The sequence below is a fragment of the Guillardia theta genome (genome assembly GCF_000315625.1).
Source record: "Guillardia theta CCMP2712 unplaced genomic scaffold GUITHscaffold_7, whole genome shotgun sequence".
Classification (NCBI taxonomy): Eukaryota; class Cryptophyceae; order Pyrenomonadales; family Geminigeraceae; genus Guillardia; species Guillardia theta.
In genome coordinates this window covers 477,422-497,973 of record NW_005434667.1, presented here as the reverse complement: position 1 = coordinate 497,973, position 20,552 = coordinate 477,422, and the positions used below count along the sequence as shown (strand labels likewise).

The 20,552-nt window shown below is 50.8% G+C and overlaps 9 protein-coding genes across 9 annotated transcripts; 3 read left to right on the top strand and 6 right to left on the bottom strand.

The window, feature by feature from the left end:
- Positions 1–556: 556 nt before the first annotated feature.
- Positions 557–2,355, top strand: GUITHDRAFT_101359 (hypothetical protein; the record flags this gene model as incomplete). Its single annotated transcript, XM_005839832.1, has 14 exons — positions 557–727; positions 788–1,097; positions 1,145–1,215; positions 1,265–1,306; positions 1,376–1,428; positions 1,470–1,518; positions 1,570–1,642; positions 1,701–1,734; positions 1,784–1,827; positions 1,904–1,944; positions 1,994–2,044; positions 2,091–2,149; positions 2,192–2,237; positions 2,284–2,355. The coding sequence occupies 14 exons, from the start codon at positions 557–559 to the stop codon at positions 2,353–2,355; spliced, it is 1,116 nt and encodes a 371-aa protein (XP_005839889.1).
- A 274-nt stretch (positions 2,356–2,629) lies between these two features.
- GUITHDRAFT_101358 (hypothetical protein) lies at positions 2,630–3,487 on the bottom strand (the record flags this gene model as incomplete). Its single annotated transcript, XM_005839831.1, has 1 exon — positions 2,630–3,487. One exon carries the CDS (start codon positions 3,485–3,487, stop codon positions 2,630–2,632), a length of 858 nt encoding a protein of 285 aa, XP_005839888.1.
- Positions 3,488–4,116: 629 nt separating this feature from the next.
- GUITHDRAFT_133316 (hypothetical protein) lies at positions 4,117–5,214 on the bottom strand (the record flags this gene model as incomplete). Its single annotated transcript, XM_005839830.1, has 1 exon — positions 4,117–5,214. One exon carries the CDS (start codon positions 5,212–5,214, stop codon positions 4,117–4,119), a length of 1,098 nt encoding a protein of 365 aa, XP_005839887.1.
- A 506-nt stretch (positions 5,215–5,720) lies between these two features.
- Positions 5,721–6,992, bottom strand: GUITHDRAFT_150466 (hypothetical protein). Its single transcript, XM_005839829.1, has 6 exons — positions 6,963–6,992; positions 6,473–6,630; positions 6,303–6,422; positions 6,198–6,255; positions 6,082–6,146; positions 5,721–6,031 (listed from the first exon to the last, which is right to left on the bottom strand). Exons 1-6 carry the CDS (start codon positions 6,967–6,969, stop codon positions 5,990–5,992), a joined length of 450 nt encoding a protein of 149 aa, XP_005839886.1. The 5' UTR covers positions 6,970–6,992; the 3' UTR covers positions 5,721–5,989.
- A 2,018-nt stretch (positions 6,993–9,010) lies between these two features.
- Positions 9,011–10,812, bottom strand: EXO1 (EXO1 exonuclease 1 DNA repair; the record flags this gene model as incomplete). Its single annotated transcript, XM_005839828.1, has 11 exons — positions 9,011–9,109; positions 9,414–9,497; positions 9,542–9,589; positions 9,636–9,784; positions 9,832–9,932; positions 9,976–10,050; positions 10,100–10,282; positions 10,330–10,443; positions 10,490–10,537; positions 10,596–10,663; positions 10,720–10,812. The coding sequence occupies 11 exons, from the start codon at positions 10,810–10,812 to the stop codon at positions 9,011–9,013; spliced, it is 1,062 nt and encodes a 353-aa protein (XP_005839885.1).
- A 772-nt stretch (positions 10,813–11,584) lies between these two features.
- GUITHDRAFT_101354 (hypothetical protein) lies at positions 11,585–12,607 on the top strand (the record flags this gene model as incomplete). The annotated part of the gene is made up of 1 exon (XM_005839827.1): positions 11,585–12,607. One exon carries the CDS (start codon positions 11,585–11,587, stop codon positions 12,605–12,607), a length of 1,023 nt encoding a protein of 340 aa, XP_005839884.1.
- Positions 12,608–13,366: 759 nt separating this feature from the next.
- Positions 13,367–15,481, top strand: GUITHDRAFT_101353 (hypothetical protein; the record flags this gene model as incomplete). Its single annotated transcript, XM_005839826.1, has 8 exons — positions 13,367–13,703; positions 13,770–14,239; positions 14,300–14,398; positions 14,451–14,690; positions 14,798–14,860; positions 14,916–15,232; positions 15,279–15,420; positions 15,470–15,481. 8 exons carry the CDS (start codon positions 13,367–13,369, stop codon positions 15,479–15,481), a joined length of 1,680 nt encoding a protein of 559 aa, XP_005839883.1.
- Positions 15,482–15,519: 38 nt separating this feature from the next.
- GUITHDRAFT_101352 (hypothetical protein) lies at positions 15,520–16,756 on the bottom strand (the record flags this gene model as incomplete). The annotated part of the gene is made up of 11 exons (XM_005839825.1): positions 15,520–15,588; positions 15,630–15,666; positions 15,732–15,765; positions 15,830–15,926; positions 15,973–16,066; positions 16,112–16,179; positions 16,224–16,298; positions 16,342–16,364; positions 16,477–16,559; positions 16,608–16,694; positions 16,746–16,756. 11 exons carry the CDS (start codon positions 16,754–16,756, stop codon positions 15,520–15,522), a joined length of 678 nt encoding a protein of 225 aa, XP_005839882.1.
- Positions 16,757–17,979: 1,223 nt separating this feature from the next.
- On the bottom strand, positions 17,980–18,255 carry GUITHDRAFT_101351 (hypothetical protein; the record flags this gene model as incomplete). The annotated part of the gene is made up of 1 exon (XM_005839824.1): positions 17,980–18,255. The coding sequence occupies one exon, from the start codon at positions 18,253–18,255 to the stop codon at positions 17,980–17,982; it is 276 nt and encodes a 91-aa protein (XP_005839881.1).
- Between the last annotated feature and the right edge of the window lie 2,297 nt (positions 18,256–20,552).

Genomic DNA, 20,552 nt, shown 5'->3' with positions numbered 1-20,552 from the left:
TATTGCCTGAATTTGCAATCGAATTATTTTACTCACCTGGAATTGGCTGTAAGAGCTACAAACAGTGAACTAATGGGAAATTCACCTCAGAACAAGAAGATATAGAAGATGAAAGACAAAAATATAATTCTACTCCAGTGATTATCCAAAGGCTCCGTCGATAGACAGGACAGCAGACAGTTGCGTGGCAGCAGCGACTGAATGAGGGGGGTGGGGATGAGGGTGATGAGGGGGGGTGTAGGTGGGGTTTGCTGGAGTTGATGAGAGCATGGCGACAAAGGGAAGGAGCGAAGAGCAGGGAGAGGGGAGCGAGGATGAGAGCGAAGGGAGAGAGCAGGGAGGGAGAGAGAACAGATACCTATGGCACAAGACAAAGAGATCATGCGGTAGAAGGAGAAGTGAAACGCAAGAAAGTGAATTTAGCGGATGGGTGAATGAGTCAAGGAGTTTCTGACGGCAGTTGCTTTTGCTTGTTTGTGCAGGAAACTCATACGGATGTCATCGAGTTGATCATCTAAAAAGGGGAGTGGAGAAGTGAAGGGAAAGGAAGGGGACGATGAGCGCCTGCGGAGGTCTTGCGCTTACATTTCCTTACCCACGCACGAATCCCGTCGATTTTAGCAAATTTTTCCCATCCAAAGATTATCAGATTGTGGAATTGCAAACCAAAACCAATGCCCTACGAAATGAAATGGCTGCTGCACTGGTGGAACAGGATGCGGAGAAGGTATACTCACGGGAGTGTTATTCCAATGCTTGATGTTGATTGGAGTTTGTTTGCCCTCAGGTTCTGAGGACCATCGATGAGTATCTGCCTTATCTTCTGGGGATACAGAGATATGTCGATGAGAGCATAGAGAAAGAGGGGAAACGACCATTGATCCCCGACCTTGAATTCCAGTGGACGAGCAGCTTTTCAAGGAGGACGGGCACTTTCTTTACCTTCTACACTCTCGCTTTCGAGTTTTTGATGGTTTACACTTGTCGCATGATTTCTGAGGGCAACATCGCAGCATCTCAACTTGACTCGGTAGCCACACCGGCCGATTACGAGAATGCAGCGAAAGGCGCGCTGGCAAGGGTCAAGGCAGCGGCGGGTGAGGCTGGTGTGTTGTTGTCTATCTTGACATGGCCCAACCTCAAGGGATCGCCGCATACATTCATGAGAACGTGCTCCCCCTACGTGAATCGCTGCCGTACAAGCGGCCGCCAGAGGTGCTGAAAATATCTGTTTGTGCTGGGCAGACTCTGAGCTTCCTGGCAGGTCTTGAAAGATTTTTTTCGTCCAATCGTTCTCCTGTACAAGGTGATAACTTTGCCAAGTACGCGCAGAAGATGTAACTGAGCTCCTTGTCTTTGTCTCTTTATGGAACAGTGCACGGCTCAGCAGATTGCAACCAAACAAGCTGCAATCAAGGGGATGAACAGGTCCGCACGGCTTTCGGTTTGCATCCCTTATTTCCGATCAGATCTCTGGTTGCGAAACTTTATGTCACAGCAGCCAAACTTCTGGCAGAAGTATTGCAAACCATGCTGTTTTGTCGTCTTGAATCTCAAGATGTTGTCCAGTGCAATGTTACCCTACATCAGATGGATAAAGATTACAATGACTTCATCCCGTCTCTTCGTGCATACTCAGACGGTGATTCGGATATGGACACTGCTCGCATTTTTTTTTTTATTCAACTTGCTACATGCAGGAGGTTCGAAGTTTCTCAAAGCTGTTGCTATGAGGTTGTATCTATTCATGACCCAAGAGTGTCATAACCCTCTCTATGAGTAGATACATGGCGGTGGATGCCTGGGAAAACAAGAAGTTTGGAACGGGTTCGAATCACTGTCTTGCCATCATCTCAAAGTCTCAAGGAAGCTGTTGAGTTCTCATCTCTCGTTGTATTTGCAGGCGAAGCCCTGATCAAAGAAGCACACTCTTACTTCGAGCAGGTATCAGTGCGCAATATAGCTGTCCCCTCCTTACACTTGTTTCACGTAGGCGCTGCAGTCAGGAGTACTGAGTAGCGCTTCGAGATCGCTTGCCATACGGGTAAGAGACCTGGCGAGTTCTGGCTGCACCTTACGATGCCACAAAGGTCGACGAGGAGAAAACTACCATCGAAAAGCTGAAAGCGCAATACGAGAAGGAGAACGGGTGAGGTGGCGATGAGGTGAAGTTTTAGTCAGACTGCTGCAGGTTGATCTACTTCGAGCCTGCCAAGAAGATGGAGGGAGTGCCAGAGGTCCCTCTCTTGCTTTTCCTCTTGAAATACTGAAACTTGCGCTTAGGGGAAAGAGATCACTGCTACCGACTTCACTCCGTACGTCCCGCCCACGGCTGTCACCTTTCACGTCGTGTGAGTGAGACGATGAAGATTAACAGAGTGTCAGCCTCTGGTGAAGAGTGCAAGGGAGTATGCTGGCTTTGAATCCGACATGTACTTATGAGTGAAGAATAGAGGATGCTAGGGATGGGTTTTGATGCCAAAAGACTCGCTTTCAATGGGAAGGGACGATTCAAGTTTGATATGACTGGAGATGAATTATCAAACACTGAAGATTCATGTAAGACGTTACTTTAACAAAAGGTTCATCTCTTTATGTCTCAATCTGTTGTGCCTCAGCTTCCAGATCCCTAAATCGTGTGTCCTTCAAATGTCTCGCCACCGTAGGAGGGTTCGCCACAGGAGGAAGGGAGAATGCTCGAGAGGACTTGTTTGGCGCTCTCGACGATCTCCAATAGCTCTTCGTTTCTTCTGCTCAGATCTTTGACACTTGCCATCAGTTCGACTTCTCTTCGCTTCAGTTCATCGTTTTCCTTCCTGACTGATTTGAGATCATCCTCGAGACTGACAAATCGTTCTTCATCCACGCTCTCGTCCTTTGGGAGTTTGACCTCAATTCCCAACGGAGCATCAGACTTGATCTTCTGTGCGAGCTCATCTTGTTCTGTATGCTCAACCTCCTGCTGTTCCACGTTCGAACTTTGTTGCGAAGCTTCATGTGCGCTTTCATCTCCTTCTTGTGAATCATCAGAAGGACTGAATTCGCCAGATTGTGACCATGATTCGTGTTCATGTGTCGTGGACTGCGTATCATGAAAATGTTCATGACCTTCTCCGTCAAGATCATCATCCCCGTCCCTGGCGACACCTTCATCGTCGCTTCCCTCATCATCGTGGTTAACCTCGCTACTATCGGACTCCAATCGTACCCCTGATTCCCTTCCTGTGTCTTTCTCCTCCTCTTCGCCGTCTTCGTCGTCCTCCTTGTCCTCGTCTACATTCAATCTCCTCGCCGCTCGAGCGGTCCGCGCCGGCTCCTCCATTAGGTCCGACTGGAGTCTTTTCTTGATAGGAGTGTCCTCCTTGCGTTTTCTCTTGCTACCTAGATGGTTCTTGTCCTCGTCCTCGTCACATCTTTCGGTCTTGACGTACGTCACCTCGTCATCCTCCTCCGGGGTCACGACGGCATCTTTGTTGGACTGCGGCATGAGGCCGGCGACGGTGTAATTACTTAACTTTGAGTAAAAGTAAGTATGGGCTGAGCTAGGAACCTTCCACTGAGTCACCAGGCTGAGAGTCCGGCAAAGCCGGCGATCGGACACCGTGACGGCCCGGCGGGCGGCGGCCGGGGCCCGGCGCCCGGCGGTGCCACCGCCGCACTGCCAGTGACAAGCGACCGCATCACGGGCCTGAGGGCCTGGTGCCGCGTTCCGAAGTTCAAGCCTGGGCCTGCCCTGACCCCGGCTGGAGTGCCGAGTCACTGGCCGCTGAGCTGACTCAGTGAGAGTAACTTCTTGACTCAGTGAATAGCTTCCAAGTTCATGAATGATGAAATCCGACTCAGCGAAGCTTTTGAAACGGTTTTATTGCCACCGTCACCATCCGGGTACTAACTCGAACAGGCTTGGCTACAGCCGCACTGCGGCAGCACCCTGTGCCGGGCACCATGGCTGAGGGCAGGAGCGGCAGACGGTACCGTCATGACCGATGATGATTTGAGGTACGGTAGTCTCAGAGAAAGTGGCAAACCTTGTCAAACTTTGTCAACTTTGCACACCTGCCTATTGAAAGTCAGTAACAAGTGCAGCAGGTTCTGCAAAGTTGCTGCAAGTACCGTCTATGATTCAGTGTTTGTAGGATTTGGATGCTTGCCTTGTTCCAGAATGCGGCGAGCATTGGAGATAATCTCAACGAGCTCTCTTTCCCTTGATTTGAGCCGCTTTCCCTCCCTCCTCTCTTCTTCAAGCTCAGACTGTAGGCCTATCAAGCTTGTCTCAGAAGCTTGTAGCTGGGTTCTGAGGTCCTTCTCATTGTTTCTCAGCTGGGCTGAGACCGTCTGTTCTTCTTCATGTTTTCTCTTCAAACTTGCATTGTTCTCTGCCATGGTCTTGAGCTTCTCTCCCATCGACGCTGCGGATGCCTTGCATTCCTCCAGCAGCCTCACGCATTCGTCGGTCCTACTCGGCACTTGCATGACGGGAGTCAAGAGCAGCTTCTGGATCTCTGCCTTGAGTGCCTCCAGCCTCTCCAGCACCTTCACGCCTTCGCCGCGCCCCTCCCCTACATCTTCGGCTTCGCCTGACAAGCTGGTGGTCCGTGACCTGGCCATCTGACGTCTGCCTGTAAGTGACATGGAGGGGTTTCCATCTTGATCAGGCTTCTCAAGCTTGACGGGCGAGGATGGGCGATCATCTTGAGCTTTACCAGTGTCACCTGGACGAGCATTGGTGTCTCCCTTCTGCATCTCCCAATCATCGGCTTCTTGCGTCTTTCGCTCATCAGCTCCTTGGGTTTGCCAATCATCGACTACTTGCGTCTCTCCATCATAAATCGCTTGCGTCTCTCCATCATAAATCGCTTGCGTCTCTCCATCATCAATCGCTTGTGTCTCTCCATCATAAATCGCTTGTGTCTCTCCATCATCAATCGCTTGTGTCTCTCCATCATAAATCGCTTGAGTCTCTCCATCATAAATCGCTTGTGTCTCTTCATCATCAATCGCTTGTGTCTCTTCATCATCAATCGCTTGTGTCTCTCCATCATCTTCCGCTACTTGTCTCTCTCCTCCATTCTGGCCCGATGTCAAGTTGTACGGAACAGTGTCTCCCGCATACATTTCGTCGTCAGTGGTGCTGTCGCCCTCGACGTCACCATGAGAGGGACGGAGTGAGATGCTTCGACCTTGGTGTGGCTGGTTGCAGCTGTCAGCCTCCATGTCGAGCCTCCTGACGTGAGAGAATCTCGACGGCTCCATGGCAGCATCACAACTCACCCTCTCTCGCACCGGGGTGGCGTCCTGACTCTTGTTCGCCCTCTTTTGCAACGAGTCTTCATTCCTGCGGGGGTGGGGTGAGAGGTGAGAGGGACGAGCAAGAGGCTCGTCATCGGAATCCAACATAGGCAGCGAGGTTTGAGGAGCTGAGAGGACGGACGAGGAGGCTGCTCAACTTAGGCGAGTTGGCCAGGAACTCTCACCCAGGAACTCTCAGGCAGGAACTCAGGTGGAGGAGAAGGGTAACGGTGGGGATGAGGGGTAATCTGATTCGGATGCGACTCCCTGGAGGCCCGGCCGTCGGCTGGCCCCGGCATTCGAAGTTCAAGATCACTGAGTCAGCCGCAGCTCGGGAGTCGGGCCTCTCACTGCCAGCCGGCACTGCAAGGCTAGAGATCGACTTACAACCCACCAGTTACGGTGAACTATTTTAAAAACAACAGGTGCATGGGTGTAGCACAACCATTTAATGCACATGTCAAAAAAAGTGAGGTTTAAACTAGGTTAATAATGAATCAACCAAGGTTGTTCATCGTCCATGAAACTTGATGAAAAAACTTGAGCTTCTCGTGCACGAAAACAAATCGTTTCCGATGATCCATGTCATTTGGTGAATCTTCTTGTGATCATGGCTTACGTGTCCGTTCTCACTAAGGGTATCAAGAAGATGGAATAACCGACTTGTATCCATGCTGGAAACATGAGAACTGCGGCGATTTCACTTTGCCATCATCATCTTGACGAATTCCTCATAGTTGATCTGGATAAGAAGCAATCAGCGACAACGATTTGTAACGGAATCTCAATGACCTGTCCATCACCGTCGATATCAGCCTCACGAATCATTTCATCAACTTCCTCATCAGTGAGCTTCTCTGAGAAGTTGAGAATGAGATCATACTAAATTTTGCAACCGTGCGATGTACCTCCAAGGTTAGTCATAACGTGACGCAACTCAGCAGCAGAAATGAAACCGTTTCCGTCCTGAACATAAAATCATTTTCTTCGCCTACGTTTCCTTTCATGGTTACCTTGTCGAAAACTTTGAAGGCTTCGAGGATCTCTTCCTCCGAGTCCGTATCTTTCATTTTTCTCGCCATCAATGTGAGGAACTCCGGGAAATCGATGGTTCCGTTTCCGTCAGCATCAACCTAATACTAGCATTACGTGCAAAGAAACAAAGCACGTTTGAAGCTGGCACCTCGTTAATCATGTCCTGAAGCTCGGCCTCCGTTGGATTCTGTCCGAGGGAGCGCATAACAGTACCAAGCTCCTTGGTTGTGATGGTACCATCACCGTCCTTGTCGAAGAGGGAGAAAGCCTCCTTGAACTCAGCGATTTGCTCCTCAGTCAATTGATCTAAAGAATCAAAAAATTATGTTTCTTTACGAAAACCTCGCCCATGCACCCACGGGGATGGGCAGATGTACATCAAAATTTCGAACAAGAATGCAGAATACATTGTCACATACAAATAGATACTGATATCACAGTAGGAAAATCTGACACAGCAGAGCGGAACTCGAAGATAGTGCACGAAGACAACGCAAAACAGTACAATATGGATTAGAATGCACTCACAATCTTACTGCACTTAAATAAAACATCACACTCCATCATAATGACAGTGCATAACAGACAATTTCGTCATTGGGAGGAGGAAAAGCGCATGTAAACTCAGTGTCCAGCACCTGCCATTGATGAACGATGAACTGGCGCGCGAGGACGCCACCTGTCTTCCACCCTGCATCAGAGGTGGGGTACTGTATCCTTGTTCTTCCAAGGGTGGGTATCACCCAGTACCCTACATTGGTAAACCAAACACGCGTTAAAAGTACTGGTGGTATCAAAGCTTGGTGAGGTAGGGGTATAGTTCATTTGAAAAGATGGAGGGGTACCTGACCATGAACACAGTGGGTATTGCACCGTACGTTAGAATTGAACGGGTACTTTTGACCTCCTTATCCTTTACCATGAGGGGTACAGGGTACTTTGCAAAGTTTTGATGGGGGTGGGGTGGATCAATTTTGAACTTGAACACACGACCACCTCCACCCCCCCACACACACATTGGCCATGTCTCAGTACCCTACCCTATCCAGAAATCCCATTCATACCCCACCCCCCCATTACTAAGGTCTTTCAGACGATTTTGGTAAAAGTGAAGTTATTTTTTATCACCCTACCCCACAGATTGACACTACCCTACCTGGTAAGAGTTGATTCCCAACGGTCGTGGTCATAGGTCCACGTAGTACTTCCTAGAACTCCCCACAGGAACAAGACAACTACCCCATAATTTACACGAAAAAGGACCCCTGGTATAAAGATTTCCAATATTTTTTGAACGGGTGATGACAGTCACGGCGCCAGTCACGCTGAGTTGAGAATGAGGGAGATGAGTATTGAATGCGGGGATGAGGGCCTGTCAGATTACAGGGTGGCAACCGGGGTGGCAAGGGAGAAACAGACGAGGGAGGAGGGAGGGGGTGGGATGGCGAGGAGATGAGATAGCGCGGACATGCTTGCGATCATGATGACGAGTTTGAGCTGATGAATCGAAAAGACTCTTTGTGGAGGCGATGGTGACAGCGCGGCGGCAGCGATGTTGCTGCTGTTGTTTTGTTCTAGATTTGTTCGATTTTTTCTCATGTTTTTGGGGAAAGAGAGATAGCAGATGAAAGATGAATGGATGGGATGGGATTTTGGACATCATCTGTAGACAAAATGGGCTCATTCATGCTGTAGGTTGTTTTCCTCTTGGTTTCCTTCTCGATTCGAGGGAATTCGACGAATCCTGCAACATGTCCGACGAAACTTCCAGCAACAAAGAAATTTCAGCAGAAGGATCCTCCGCCGAGCATAAGAAGACCCTAACGGAGACATTCAGGTATTACTACGAAGACGAGAAGAAGCGAATTAAAGAGAAAGGGATCGGCGGGGCATTGCAAGAGCACAAAACCTGAGTCAAGAAAACCTTTAAATCCTTCATGCAAGGTAAGGCGCCAAGCAAAAACACTGCAGCCTACCGGGTCCGAGTGGTGTACGAAGATGACGCCTGATTGACATGATGCTGTACCTCGCCTTCGCATGAAAGTCTTCTGTCAAACTCTCGGAGCGCATTAGACTTGACGAATACAGGGAAGGTTCAGTGGGAAAGAATATGTTTCTTCTAACAAAACGCTACGTAATGATTTACATCAAGGGAGTGTTGTATTGGTTGACTTCTTCTCGAGGGCGAAAGACGCCAGAGCCTCTACCCTGAGACTTTTCTTCTGCGATGGCAGCACAGGCTTGAGCGTCATCCTTGAGCTGACCCCTACCGAGTTTCGTTGCAAGGTGACCATGGGGCTCATGTACCTGACCGATGGGTTGTACTGCAAGGCTTCGATCTTTGCTGTCACATCTTCGCTCATAGCCGCTGGATTCACTTGCAGCGAGAACTCCGGGTCACCTTCGCCGTCTTCCTCCTGATCCTTGTTGTTCTCGTTGACGCTCTCACGGCCTTTGAAGAACTTGCTGGTGATCGGCTTGCTGCTGAGGTCAGCACAGAAGATGTTGCGCGTCTTGAATCTCCCTCTTGCGTTGTCGCCCTCTTGCATGCTCTCGTCGGATTCAAACTTTCTCTTCAACTGCAAGTCCGTTCGATCGGCTCCATCAGGACTGCGATCAGCATCTCCATGACGGCGGGGAGGAACAAAACTCTTTTTTGCTTGCTCACTGACTGAGACGTAATTCATCAATGAGCTCTGGAACTTGCCAACTTTAGCGTTAGAGAATGCGCTTCCAGAACTGCCAGGGGATGCTTTTGCCTTGAAGACAACAGAGGAGCTTGAATCTGCATGTAGGGTAGAAAAGTCTTCGTCCTTATTTGCTTTGTCACTACTGACCATCTCATCCACATGCTGAAATCCATCTTCCCCCTGTGGCTTCGCTCCTATCTCATCGTGTGTGCTGACACATGGAGCATCTTCTACGATTGGCGCGTCCCGTTTGCTGCAAGGAGCTGCTGTCTCCTCGAACCACTCATGCGTGCACGGATTCATGTCACCTCGTGCAACTGCCAGAGCAATGTCTGCCGAGAGGTCGGGCCCAATGAAATCACATGACGAGAAATCTTCTCCCTGCTCGCAGAGGTCAACATCAAGATGGTTAAAAGAGGTATCACGAACCTCAGGCAAAGGTTTCAGAGTGACCAGCATCTGCTTTTCCGGGTCGAAAACTCTCTGCAGAGGTAATCAATACTGCAAAACCCTTGACCTGGCATCACCTGAAATTGGAAAGTAAGATAAGCTCTTTCAAAATCCTTGAGATAATCCTGAAACCAAGAATCAGAAAAATCCACCCATCCTTCAAGATGATACCGAAGGGACTAGGGTTCCATCTAATCGGAGCTTATTGATCGCCCGCACAAAGCACTCATCCAATGGAGCCCTTTGGCCTCCGATGTTATTGATTGCAGCATAAGCTTTCTTGATTCCCATTCCAGGCAACGATTTTAAGTAGTCGCAACCTTGCAAACACAGTTCACACCCAACCATTGCTGTGCAGCTCACAAACCAGCAAATATGCACATCTGAGTGAAACGCTCTGGCTCCCAACCACTCAAATTCATTGTTGAGCAAGCTCCGAGCAATTTCTGGCGATATCTAGGGCAAGTGCTATGAGCGACGAGAACAGAGACAGCCATGCGACAGCACTCACTCTTCTCCGTAGCCATCCTTGTCCATTTTCAAGAGAACTGCCTTAGCCCCGAATGCAATGATGTCCGAGTCCTCACTGACTAGACTGATTACTCTGATGACCTTTAAAACAAACACATGAAGACCTGATAACTGCAGATACATACCCTTGCAGATTCAAGTACGCAAGTTGAGCATCAGCCTCATAAGGTGCGACGATACATTCCACGTTGAGCTTCCGCAGGGCCTTGATGAGCTTGTAGGCCATAGCTGGTGTCACATCCACAGCCCTTTGAAAGTATTCGATTGCGGCAGATCGGTTGTCAGCTCTGCATCAGGTCAGTCGATCGGCACAATTCGTCGGACACCCTCACACCTTAGCGCTTGGATTCCCTTTGAGCGATTCTCCAAGCGAGAAAGTTTTCTATCAACTTCTGTTCCTTGTTTCGATGGGAGGTTCGCGCCGTCAAATACCATGACCGGAATAACCCTGATTTCGTCACCTCCGGCTACCAGAATGAGACAAGAGGACTTACTTGTAATGAAGAAGCATCTTCACCCGGTCCAAGCAGTAGGTGACATACCTGATGGACGTCAAAAAGGATTAGCTATCGAGTCTCGCTGTAGCCTAGAAACGTGTACTTGTCTGTCGGAGCGCCAGTGCATAGCTCCAACGCACAACCATACGAGCCCTTGTGCAACCAGCTATACTGCTCAATCCATGCTGGTTAAAATCCAACGATGAGACCAGAGGAGAGCATACTACCGTATCTACTGCAACTTTCTTGCCGGCATATTTACTGACGTGGCGAGGCTCAATGATATTTCGAAGGACAGGAAGTAACCCGCTTATTCCCATTGCGAGACAGCAGCTGTGAAGGCAGGGTTTCAAGTATTACACTCTGTCAGATAGTGGTCAGACTCATATGTGAGAGATCCGCAAATATTAACCTGATCATGAAGATGTCGGAGTACTATGCGAGATCAACATGTGAATGTATCCTGCAGACTTCAAGTCACTCTGGATTGTTTAGGTATCTCGTGTTGTCTTGCATAAGAATCTAGCGATATTTCGTTATTCTCATGTCTAAATATATAAACATGCTGTGTGAAGAGCTTCAATATCACGACATTCAACGAGAGAGACCTTGTTCATGCAACGTTGTCAACAACAGCTGAATGCATATTTCTTCTCAAAGTGACAAGTAGCGCTCTCAACACAGTGTACTTTTCCTCTCTTCTCCTGAGACCACCTACTCCTCCTCTGCTTCTTCTCTCCGAACTCGTCTTCTCACGCCCCCGCCATGGCAGGATCCCCAGGGGGGGGAGGGGCAGGAATCATTGTTTTCAAACTTGAGTGATCCGGCCCTCATCCCCACCGGTCGGGCACGGGCCGGGCCCGCCGGCACCAGCACCCGGCCGAGTCAATACACTACTACTGCCGTACTTTTGAGTAAAAGACTGCCGTACTCAGAGGAAACGGATTTCCTGGTGAGCGTTCCTAGCTAGCTTGCCCTCCTAGCTCTCTCTCTCCGCTCCGCTCTGCTCCTCCCCTCACCTCCTCCCCTCACTTTCTCTCTCTTCTCCACCCTCCCTGGCCTTCCAGCTCTTCCTACCCTCTTTGCGGCCTGATGGCGAACAAGAGTCAGGACGCTGCCCCGGTGCGAGAGAGGGTGAGTTGTGATGCTGCCATGGAGCCGTCGAGATTCTCTCACGTCAGGAGGCTCGACATGGAGGCTGACAGCTGCAACCAGCCACACCAAGGGAATGGAGGAGAGAGACAAGTAGCGGATGATGATGAACAGACACAAGCGATTGATGATGAAGAGACACAAGCGATTTATGATGGAGAGATACAAGCGATTTATGATGGAGAGACGCAAGCGATTTATGATGGAGAGACGCAAGCGATTTATGATGGAGAGACGCAAGCGATTTATGATGGAGAGACGCAAGTAGTCGATGATTGGCAAACCCAAGGAGCTGATGAGCGAAAGACGCAAGAAGCCGATGATTGGGAGATGCAGAAGGGAGACACCAATGCTCGTCCAGGTGACACTGGTAAAGCTCAAGATGATCGCCCATCCTCGCCCGTCAAGCTTGAGACGCCTGATCAAGATGGAAACCCCTCCATGTCACTCACAGGCAGACGTCAGATGGCCAGGTCACGGACCACCAGCTTGTCAGGCGAAGCCGAAGATGTAGGGGAGGGGCGCGGCGAAGGCGTGAAGGTGCTGGAGAGGCTGGAAGCACTCAAGGCAGAGATCCAGAAGCTGCTCTTGACTCCCGTCATGCAAGTGCCGAGTAGGACCGACGAATGCGTGAGGCTGCTGGAGGAATGCAAGGCATCCGCAGCGTCGATGGGAGAGAAGCTCAAGACCATGGCAGATCAGCTCAAGAAGGTGAAGGTGAACGTGGAAAGAAAATCAGTGAAGAGAAAACATGAGGGAGAACAGAACACTCCCGTCCACTGCACTGGGAAGGACCTCAGAACCCAGCTACGAGCGTCTCAGACAAGTTCGAAAGGGTTCTTGACCCAGCTTGAAGAAGAGAGGAGGAAGGGAAAGCGGCAAAAGTCCAAAGGAGGAGAACTACACGTCCAACAGCCAGCGTTCACTGGAGGTAGTCATGAGAAAATATGCAGAATATCTTGAATGCTCCGATGGCCCTCACTCAGTGGCTTTGTAGCCGGGTTTGCATCGTCGGATCATGTGAAGGCGACAAAACTCAGCCTAGTAAATCGATATCTTACTTGATGTAACTGGTTTCAAGTTTCCGAGTCCGACTCCGAGCTCGGCGAGGCTCAGAGTCTGTCAGTGATCAGCCTGACTCCGGCGGGCCGGGAGACTCCGACCCGGTGCCGCGCCCCGGCGGCGTCGTTGGCCCGCCGACCGTCAGTCACCGTTCACTGGACCGTGCAGCGGCTCCTACACTACTAGGCTACTTGTAGCCTAGCCAGGCTACTAGGCTAGTAGCCACGGTCCCGGGAGCGGCTCAGTGACTCGCCGCGGGCCGGCTGTCGGCCCGGGACTCCGGATCAGCCTCAGGCCCTCCGAGCCCGAGGCTCCGGCCGGGCCGCAGGCCACCGGCCGGCCCCCCGCGTGGACCGTCCCGGATACTCACACGGATACTCACGGATACTCGTCTAAATTGGGAACTTGACGGGATGGTGTAGGAGCGAACTCAATGCAGTGCACTGCGGCAGGGGGAGGGGGGGAAGAAGATGGGGCAGAAGAAGAAAGAGCAAGAGGTTGGAAGACAGATATAACGTGAATGAGCAAGGGAACTTCCGAAAGAGAAGAGAAGAGGAACGTCAAGTGGCGCCCGACATCACTGACTTATGGTGTGGTCAGGAAGGGTGACTTGCTGTGGGACGCTTGCTGCCAGCAGGAAGTCATTGTTATTGTTGGACCATGGGTCCGACAGACTTGCTCAGGCCCCACAAGAACTCTAGCCGGGATGTGCGCAGATACGGCATGCTGGCTTTCGGGGCTCTGCTGATTGGGTTGATCGTGTCCACTCTTGGCAATTCGAGGGTGGACAGCAGCAGCGCCTTAGTGCAAGTGCTCGTCACCGTCCCAGCAGGGCTGCATGCAGGCGATCTTTTCAACTTCAAGGTAGGAGCCAAGGACTACTCGACGCGGGTTCCTTTCGGGAATGGAGCAGGAGATGTTCTGAAGCTTGATCTGCCCCTGCCTCCTCAATCGTCCTCCGCTCATGCCTCGATGTTCCAGCAGCATGACCTGAAAGGTGAACCCTTGCATGCCCCCAAGTTGCTTCCCATGCCGTACCCTGACCGTGACATGTGTTGATCAGGCTATGACACGTTCCTGGTGCAAGTTCCTGCTGGCATGCACGGAGGAGAGGAATTCAAAGTGAACGTGCCTGGGCAGGGCAACGTGCTGGTTAAGGTCCCTGTGGGTCAGTCTGCAGGAGCCAAGTTGTTGTTCAACGTTCCTAAGGCACGAGAGGGGCTTGTGGCCTTGGCTAGCAGCGATTCTTCCACCCACAGCGAGCAGGAGAACCTGGAGGCTGGGAAAGAGGACCAGGAGACATCTCAGAGCAAGCTGCTCTCCAAACCTCGAGTGTCAGTTCGCACTGAGGCCAATGGAGAAGAAAAGGTCACCATCGTGTTGCCTGCAGCTGCTGCGGCGGAGCAAACCAGTGCCGCTGACGCTGACGCTGCCATCAAGCGACTGGATGCCAAGATGAAGCAGCTGGAGGCTGAGGTCCTTGCAGAAAAACAAGCGGCGAAGAAGGAACTGAAGTCGAAGACTGTCTACGAGGTTGTCCTCTGATGCCAACCGATGACCATGGACTCCTTACTGAATTTTCATTTTTTTCAGCAAGAAGCCAAGAAAGCAGCGAAGACGATTCAAGCTCTCGACCAAGAGATGGATCAGATGAAACAGCAAAACAACGCGCTAGCAAGTGCGCTCAAAGAAGTAGGATTGCAAATAGTGGAGATGTATCCTCTGAGATTTACTGTGTTTCCAGAAAACAACGGCCGAGACAGAGGAAAGGGAAAAGGCTGAACAGGAGGCAAAGGCACAGGCAGCTTCAAACAAAGCTTCGGAAGCGAAAAAAGCAAAGAACAATAAGATCCAATCAAAAATCTTAAAAGAAGAGACGGAAATCAACAAATTGTGGGACAAGTACAAACAGGAGAAAAAAATGGATAACATGTGGAAGGAAAAAGCGACTGAGATTGTTCAATCAAGAATTGCAAGGCCAAAAGTGAGTTCAGGCCCTCATTTTGCCGAGAAGGTCTCGCAAAAGATTGAAACATCAGAGGTTAAAAATTCGATTGAACTTCTCTCTCCTTTCTTACCTCCTTGCCGCAGGCACATGTAACTACACCTCGTCAAGCCATCAGCCCTCAGATGAGCGTGAAGTCAGGGTTGAAGGTGCTTCTGCCTCAGCATGTGGCACTGGTGCACTTCTGCTCACCTGTATGCGCAGGGGAGCAGCAAGCATCCCTCGTGGAGCTCCCTCATCTCCTTCTTGGAGGACAAGACGCCGAAGAAGCCCAGTAGGTCAGCGGCGACTGATTCAGCTGCCGTTGCGACTCTCGACGATTCCTCTGCGAGCAAGAGCAATACCGACGATGCGCCACTAGCGAATCTCGCCAAGGCAGGAAGTGCAGAGAGCAGCAAGGAAAAGATGCCCGCAAGCTTGAAGGCAGGAGGAAGCCCCTTCAAGCAAGGCTTCTCGAGATGGTACAAGAATTTCAAGGAGTTGTCACAGAAAGCTGATGAGGCCCATGCGTCTATGATGAAGTGAGATTGACGATTCTTTGCCGCCAGTATTTGACCTTGACATCAGAAACTACAAGAAAGTGAAACGAGAAGCCATCGAAGTGAAGAAAATGCAGGATCATGATCTCAAGGCCGACGAGGATTCGACACAGGGGTTGCTTTCTCTCACCAAGATTCTCAGTGACTACGGGGCGACTAAACTCCTCAAGGTAACCATCGTTCTCTTATTCTTTTTTACAAGTTGATGGTGATCTGCAGGGTGTGGAGTAGTCATCGTCGTCAGAGGCTTCACTTCATTCTTCCCCTATTCAGTCGTGATGTACAGTAATCGAGGAGCCGCTGGCTCCGACTACTCCATGTTGTTCTCTTGTGTCGGTCTGCAAGCACCTCAGCTCGTCTCCCACAGAGACAACTCTACCTCGTCGTCTCCGTCTGCGGCTCTGGTGGCAGGCTTCCTGTCCTTGCCCTCAACAGCCTCCAACACGCGTCAGAAGCAGCTGGAGTGATCAGATCTGCTCACTCAAGAGGCAAGAGCTCCTCCTCATCGTCAGCAACTGTGAGGGAAGTGAGGGAGGCAGACGTCAGTCGGGTCGCTTCTCCCTCAGCTTCTTCACTCACATCGCCCGTAAGGAAAGCTCTTGAGGAACGGAGTCTTGAAGGGAACCACCGTTGTTAATCGCTCCTCTCCGCAGCAGATGTCGTGCAGGAGCGGAGCCTTGGAGCAGCAGTCAGAGCAGAGAGCTGTAGATATTTGCTGGCACCTGCCCTGAGAACAAGAAGCTCGAGTTGTATCGCGTCTTCACTCGGAAGCCCCAGATGGGATGCCAAACCTGCTTCGTCCTGATCTCCAGCTCCCTGACATGCTGCCTCAGCTCTCTCTCTCTAGCAGCTGGGCTATACCTGGTCTCTTGACACACCGTCAAACAAGGACAGGCGCAGACCAGGCAGCAGTCGACGGCCCAAGCTCCCTGACGGCCTCGAGTCAGCTCCACGTCCTTGCCCCTTGTTGTACCTTGATGTCCAGCCTCACTCGCATCTCTCTCCTCGCCCTCGTCATCTCACAGCAATGTAACCCGCACAGACACGCCTGCTTCCCTTCAGCTCCTCCTCTCTCCTGCCGTCAGCAGCACCTGCACACAGGGCACGCAGCAGCCTGTGTTGTTCATGAGGTCTTGGTTGTGACCGTGTTGGATGCAGGTCCCGCAGCAGAGGCAGCAGCAAACTTGCGCGCGTCACCCTCCTGCCGCACAAGCCATCGCTCTCACCCATCCGCTGGTTGTCGCAGACGTGGATCATGCCCGAGCTCCACGCGTGCTCGTTGGCCTTTCTGAGCTTCGTGTGCGACTTCCTGCTGCTCCAACGCGTCAGCCCCCGGGCAAGCAGAGCTCTGCCTCACGTCTTTGGGATGCCGCCATAGCGCGACAAGTCTGGGGTAAGCGCATCTAGACATCTTTGAAGGATCGAACGGTCGTCGTCCCAACCTCTTCGGATCGACTGTCAAACTTTCTCACGTCACAAGACAACCTCTCATCACCTGCGCTGCATTTCCCTTCACACTTTCAACATCTTCGGTAGAATCCTGGCGCCCCTGCGAGGAGATCATCGCCCTTCTTCCAGCATCTCTACCACTCTTGTCATCTCCTCTCCCTCTCCTTCTCAGTGAGCGTCTTCACACTCTTATCCTCCCTCCTTACCTCTCCCTCTCTTCTCCTCCCTGCCCACTCGTCGCTCCATTTTCTTCATCGCAATCCCGGCCCTCCTCAGGCCCTCCTTCCGACTTTGTCCCGGGAAATGGCAGGGCAGGCGGAGGGCCTGACAATGGGAGGCCTGACTGCTGCAGAGACCGAGGGGGAGGGGGGGGGAAGGGGGAAGGTGATGTCATGGCGAGAGACTGAGCGGCATCGACTGCTTGTTTAGACGTTTCAGTTGGCGTGTGAGCTGAAGGCAAAGGATACAAGGATAGAAAGCAGACAGGTACAAGAGTTTGTAGATGTCTTCGAAGGAGTGCTATCATGTCAGAGACGAGTTGGAGGAAAGAAGACAAAGACGTCAAAAGAAATCGGATATCAAGTGTCGAAGGGGAAGACAAGTGACCGTCACTATGATGTTGCCTATCTAAACAAAGTTTTGGAAAATGTCCATCACAAAATTGTTTCTTGCTGAACGAACAGTGTCCTATGAAATCCTTGCAGCATAGTGACTGCAAATGTTCGTCAAACTCGATCGATCATTATATAGCAGAGAGTATATTTCAAAACAACGCTATGTACTACCAAAGCCTTGTCGAAACGAAGAAAGGCTGTCTACTGAGATAATTGTACATCACAAATCTGATCTTGAAACACAGACGATGGCAAAGTTCTGAAGTCAGGCAGTGATGTGACGCTACACTTGAATGTGCAAAGATTGAAGAAGAGATTGAAGGGCTTGACAGTCGGGCCTTAGTGTTACATGTTGTTCTTGCGCCGGATTTACGTCTCGTAGTTTCACTGCCAACTCTTTCAGTCGAAGATGTGTTGACAAGCAGCTCTCTCCCACGAGTCTGAGCTCAGCGTTCGGGGCCCATGGTGTGGATGAACCATTGAGCTCGTTGAACACAAAGCAGAACCACTCGTCAGGTGGAATCGTGCAGTACTGATGTTTGACGCATAACTACGACTCGTACACATCGTCAAGAACTAGCGACCCTAATCCTTCAGTCGAAAACGTCAAGTTCCCTTGCAGGTACTTCTCATACAGCTCATCCCAAGAGACGGCTTGCAGATGCATTAAGAGCCAGCTGGACAGGTCAAGTTCAAGTCGGCGCAGCTCGACGCCACTTCGTTCTCACTCAACTTCGAGAACCCGTCTGGACAGACGATGAAGCTGTACGTGGAGGTACCTTTCAAGCTTTCTCTCTTATGCGGCACGGAATTCACCTGGATCAAACCCAAGTCAAACCTCTTTGCATATTTCTTTATCTCTGCGATGTTCGATGCCTTGCTGGCCGGATCTTGATCGTCTAGTTGCAGCAAGGCTCCATGCGCTGCTTGCTGGAAACACATCCAACAAAGGTCACTAGCGCTTAGACAGACACGATCACGGACATACTTGCACAAGCAGCGGCGACGTTCCACTCGGAATGGAGCACGGCGGAGGTGTGGAAAGCATGCTTCTCTCCGATCGCATCATTAGCAACATATCTCTCCATCAATTCATTTTGGTTTCTTCTCACAAAGCCCACGTCAACTATTCTTCGATAGACCACATTCACAACAGTCCCCTAGCTGGGAAGGTTCTTGAAGACAGTGCAAGCCGTTCTCCACCATGACACGTAATTGCATTTGGGCGGTTTTCAGACTTGAAATGGAGGCAGCAGCATCTATGCGAAGTGCAAGTCAGCGCAGGAACGACAAGCACAAAGTGTGTTTCTTGCACTCAAAGCCTATCTGACTCTCCGAGACTCCCGTGGCTAAGGACCATCAAGAACCGTTCAACACTGACAATGTCCATGGGCAACATGGTGAATTTCATGCTAGGCTGGAAGACTTCGCTCAGCTTGCGATTCAGAAAGTCTCGGAACAAGGGGCCAAGTCGTGAATTTCAAGAGTAGTCTGATAATCAAAGCGTGGTAGCCCACCGAAATACTCCAACTGTGTACCATCGTTGAGTGACTCGCATGGCTGGGAAGCGGCACAGCGTTGTGGAAAGAGAAGTTGGGAGACAAGACGCTGAGAGCAGAGGTGCTGTCGTGAAGCGCGAGGAACAGGCGAGGACGGGGATCATCGATGGAGCAGGAAGCCAGCTGGAGCCGGACTGGACACCGTCGGCGGAAGAAATCTTACTCCGAGGCTTCATTTCAACTTTTATCATTAAAGTTCAAAATATAGAAGGAACGAGTTGAAATGTTTGGAGCCTTCGAAGACCCCGCGCAGCTGGTTCCACGGCATGTTGAGGCGGGCCCAGGCCTTGAGCTACTCCACTTCAATTTGGTAGGTGCAGAGGGACCCCTTCCACTTAAAGTAGTACCCCACATTATCCCAGGGATCACCCATCTCTTTCCCTTCCTTCCCTTGTTTGCTACTACCCCCTACCTCCCATTTTCAGCCCCCCGTTGCAACCATTACTTTTGCGACCTCCACCCCCCTTCTCTTAGTACCACACTCTTCATACAACCCCCTTACCACCCCACCTACCCACAAAGTGTGTGAACCCCACCCTCCTCGTCAAATTTTGCTGAATTGTAGAAGTGGCACCAGACTACCCGTCCATACCCGCTGAGAGCCCAGTACCCCTCTAGGTACGAACCAACATCAGTGTACTACCCCTAGAAATTCTGTCTCAATCCCCAGTCACATTGCTGACTACCCCTACCTTCGTAGTCTAGGTCCACCAACCCCCGGAATACGTAGGGTGGTTTGCGCTGACCATGCTTGATGCCGTCCACGGCATTGAAGGGGACGGCAGGGAAGCAGGAGAGAGGGGATGCAGGGAGGAAGTATCGGGATGGAAACTAGAAGGGAAGATAGGAGCACGTTGAAGTAAGGATGAGATGAGGGAGGGGAAAGAAAGAGTCTAACGTGACAAGCAAGATCATTGCCAGGAGGTGTTGAGAAATTTGTTTCATGAGGTAGCCCGTGAGGCAGGATTGAAGGGGGAGAGGAGACAGGACAGCTGGCAAGAGTGTTGAGCGCTTCATGTATCAATTTTAGCCTGACGGGATGTCAGATTATGGAGATAGACTCATGCATTTGTGGATTTTTGCAGAGTCACATTCAGTGAAGTTCAATTATGGACAGGTGATGGGAACGTTTCAGATCGTCCAGATGTTACATCTGATGTTTGTTGGTGAACTATGAATTCCATATGATGATCTCGGCTGCAAACCTGGAACCACAACGTATGATTGCTGTAGATCATCGCGTTATGCAGTCGAATGGCTTCGAAGACAGTGAGGGGCATGGTTCGGTTGGAGAGGACTGGTCTGGGCCACACAGAAGTCTTGATGGCTGGGTAGGTGCTCTAGACGGGTTGTCTCCTGGTTTGTCTGCAGCAAGCTCATCAGAGAGCTTGAAGGGCATGGAGAGGGGAGAGAGGAGGCTGAGCAGAAACAACAGCAACGAAGCCATCAACGTTGAGAAGAAGCTGAGCAAGAGTAATAGCAACGAGGCAATCAAAAACATGGAGAGGTCTGAGCGAAAGACATTGCCGATTTCCCTTCCAAGGTTCCCCCATGAGATGAAAACTCGCGTCCAGTTTCAGATACACGCATACACGCAGACAGGTGACCATCTGAGTGTGGTGGGATCTTGCCCTCCGTTGGGATGTTGGCAGCCAGATAAGGCAATACCTCTCCATACTG